Raw genomic sequence first — 1,616 nt, forward strand, 5'->3', positions numbered from 1 at the left:
TGGTTACGTTAAGAATTTGGAAAACGTTCAGATAAAATACCTCCTAGACGTGCCCCCGTTAATGGAAACCAAGCATAGAATAGCGTGAATCAACAAGGAAACGTACCACCACCACCACCACCAGGAGATCCTGCTACACGTGCATTAGAGGGTATGGCTCGTCTCTTCGAGCAACAGTTACAGCAGCAGCAGCAGCTACAGCTGCAGTTACAGCAGATGCAGCAGCAGCAACCACCTAGGCCACCATGCGACGTTTATGATCATTTCCGGAGGCTAGCGCCAAAGGAATTTTCTGGCACTACCGATCCTTTTGCTGCAGAGGGTTGGATCCGTTCCCTAGAAGTACACTTTCGTTATCTAGACATGGGAGATGCCGACCGGGTGAGGTGTACCACTTATCTGCTGAGGGATGACACTTCGTTATGGTGGGAAGGAGTAGAGCATGGTGTTGACCTTGCTACATTCACATGGGCGCAGTTCAAGACCAAATTTTATGAGAAGTACTTTACTGCGGATGTCCGGGGCCGGATTAAGAGGGAGTTTATGACTCTCCGTCAGGGAGACGTACCTGTTGCGGATTTTGTGAAGAAGTTTGATAGGGGATGCCACTTCGTACCCCTTATTGCTGGCGATGCGGAAGAAAAGATGAGGCACTTTATGGACGGCCTACGTCCTACCATTCGGGATAAGGTCATGATGATGCGTCCGGGGGATTATGCTACAGCAGTTACATTTGCATATCAGGCTGAGCAATCTTTGAGAGATATTGATTTCGAGTTACAGCGTAAGAGGCAACAGCATCAGAATAATAATCAGCCTAATAAGAAGCCATACACGGGTCCTCCTAGACCTCAAGGGCCTCAAAAGCCCCAAGGTCAAGTCAACAAGCGAGCACCGCCAAATCCACAGAATCCGGGAGCACCAAAGCCTGCTGAGAGGCAACCTTGCAAAAAGTGCAACCATACTCATCTTGGCAAATGTGAATGGGGAACTTATAAATGTTTTTACTGCAAGGAGGAGGGGCACATAGCCAAGGATTGTCCAAAGAGGAAAGCAGTTGCTACGGCCCGAGCTTATGTTATGAACGCTGAGGAAGCTGAGGGAGAGGCAGACACTACCCTCATCACAGGTAACCTAGTCATTTAACATTTTTATATTGCTTATTTATGCATGAAATGTTAAATTGGTTATTAGAATTGTTTGGGATCAAATTTCAACCTTGAATAAATTAGGTTGCATGTTCTACTTAGTTGGACTTAAGTGATGATTTTAGAAACCTTAGAGAAATGATTCGAATTTTGTGCCTTATTTTATGTGAAGGATGTTGTGATTCCAAATAAAAAGTTCTGGGGCCAAAATTAAAGAAAATCATAATTAAGGGGGAGATTCGAATTTTGGGGTTTAATTTGCAATTTTCGAAAAATCTAAGGGACTTAATGGCAAATATTCGAAATTTAAAGGACCTAAGTGCAATTTCCGAATTCTTAAGTATCAAAATGCAATTCTCAAGACATAAAGGACTTAATTGGAATTTCGAAATAAGTTATGGACTAAATTGCAATAATTTGAAAATTTTGGGTCAATAGTGCAAATTTCAAAAGTTAAGGGACTAAAGT

General features: G+C 43.0%; 1 protein-coding gene across 1 annotated transcript in view; it reads left to right on the forward strand.

The window, feature by feature from the left end:
* The first annotated feature begins 216 nt into the window (after window positions 1–216).
* LOC140962605 (uncharacterized) overlaps window positions 217–1,616 on the forward strand; it is a 6,412-nt gene continuing 5,012 nt past the window's right edge. Inside the window, exon 1 of the mRNA XM_073421558.1 lies at window positions 217–1,129. Coding sequence (XP_073277659.1) covers window positions 217–1,129 — 913 coding nt within the window. The remainder of the gene's footprint in view (window positions 1,130–1,616) is intronic.

Source organism: Primulina huaijiensis, chromosome 17 (assembly GCF_012295235.1).
Source record: "Primulina huaijiensis isolate GDHJ02 chromosome 17, ASM1229523v2, whole genome shotgun sequence".
NCBI classification, from domain to species: Eukaryota; Viridiplantae; Streptophyta; class Magnoliopsida; order Lamiales; family Gesneriaceae; genus Primulina; species Primulina huaijiensis.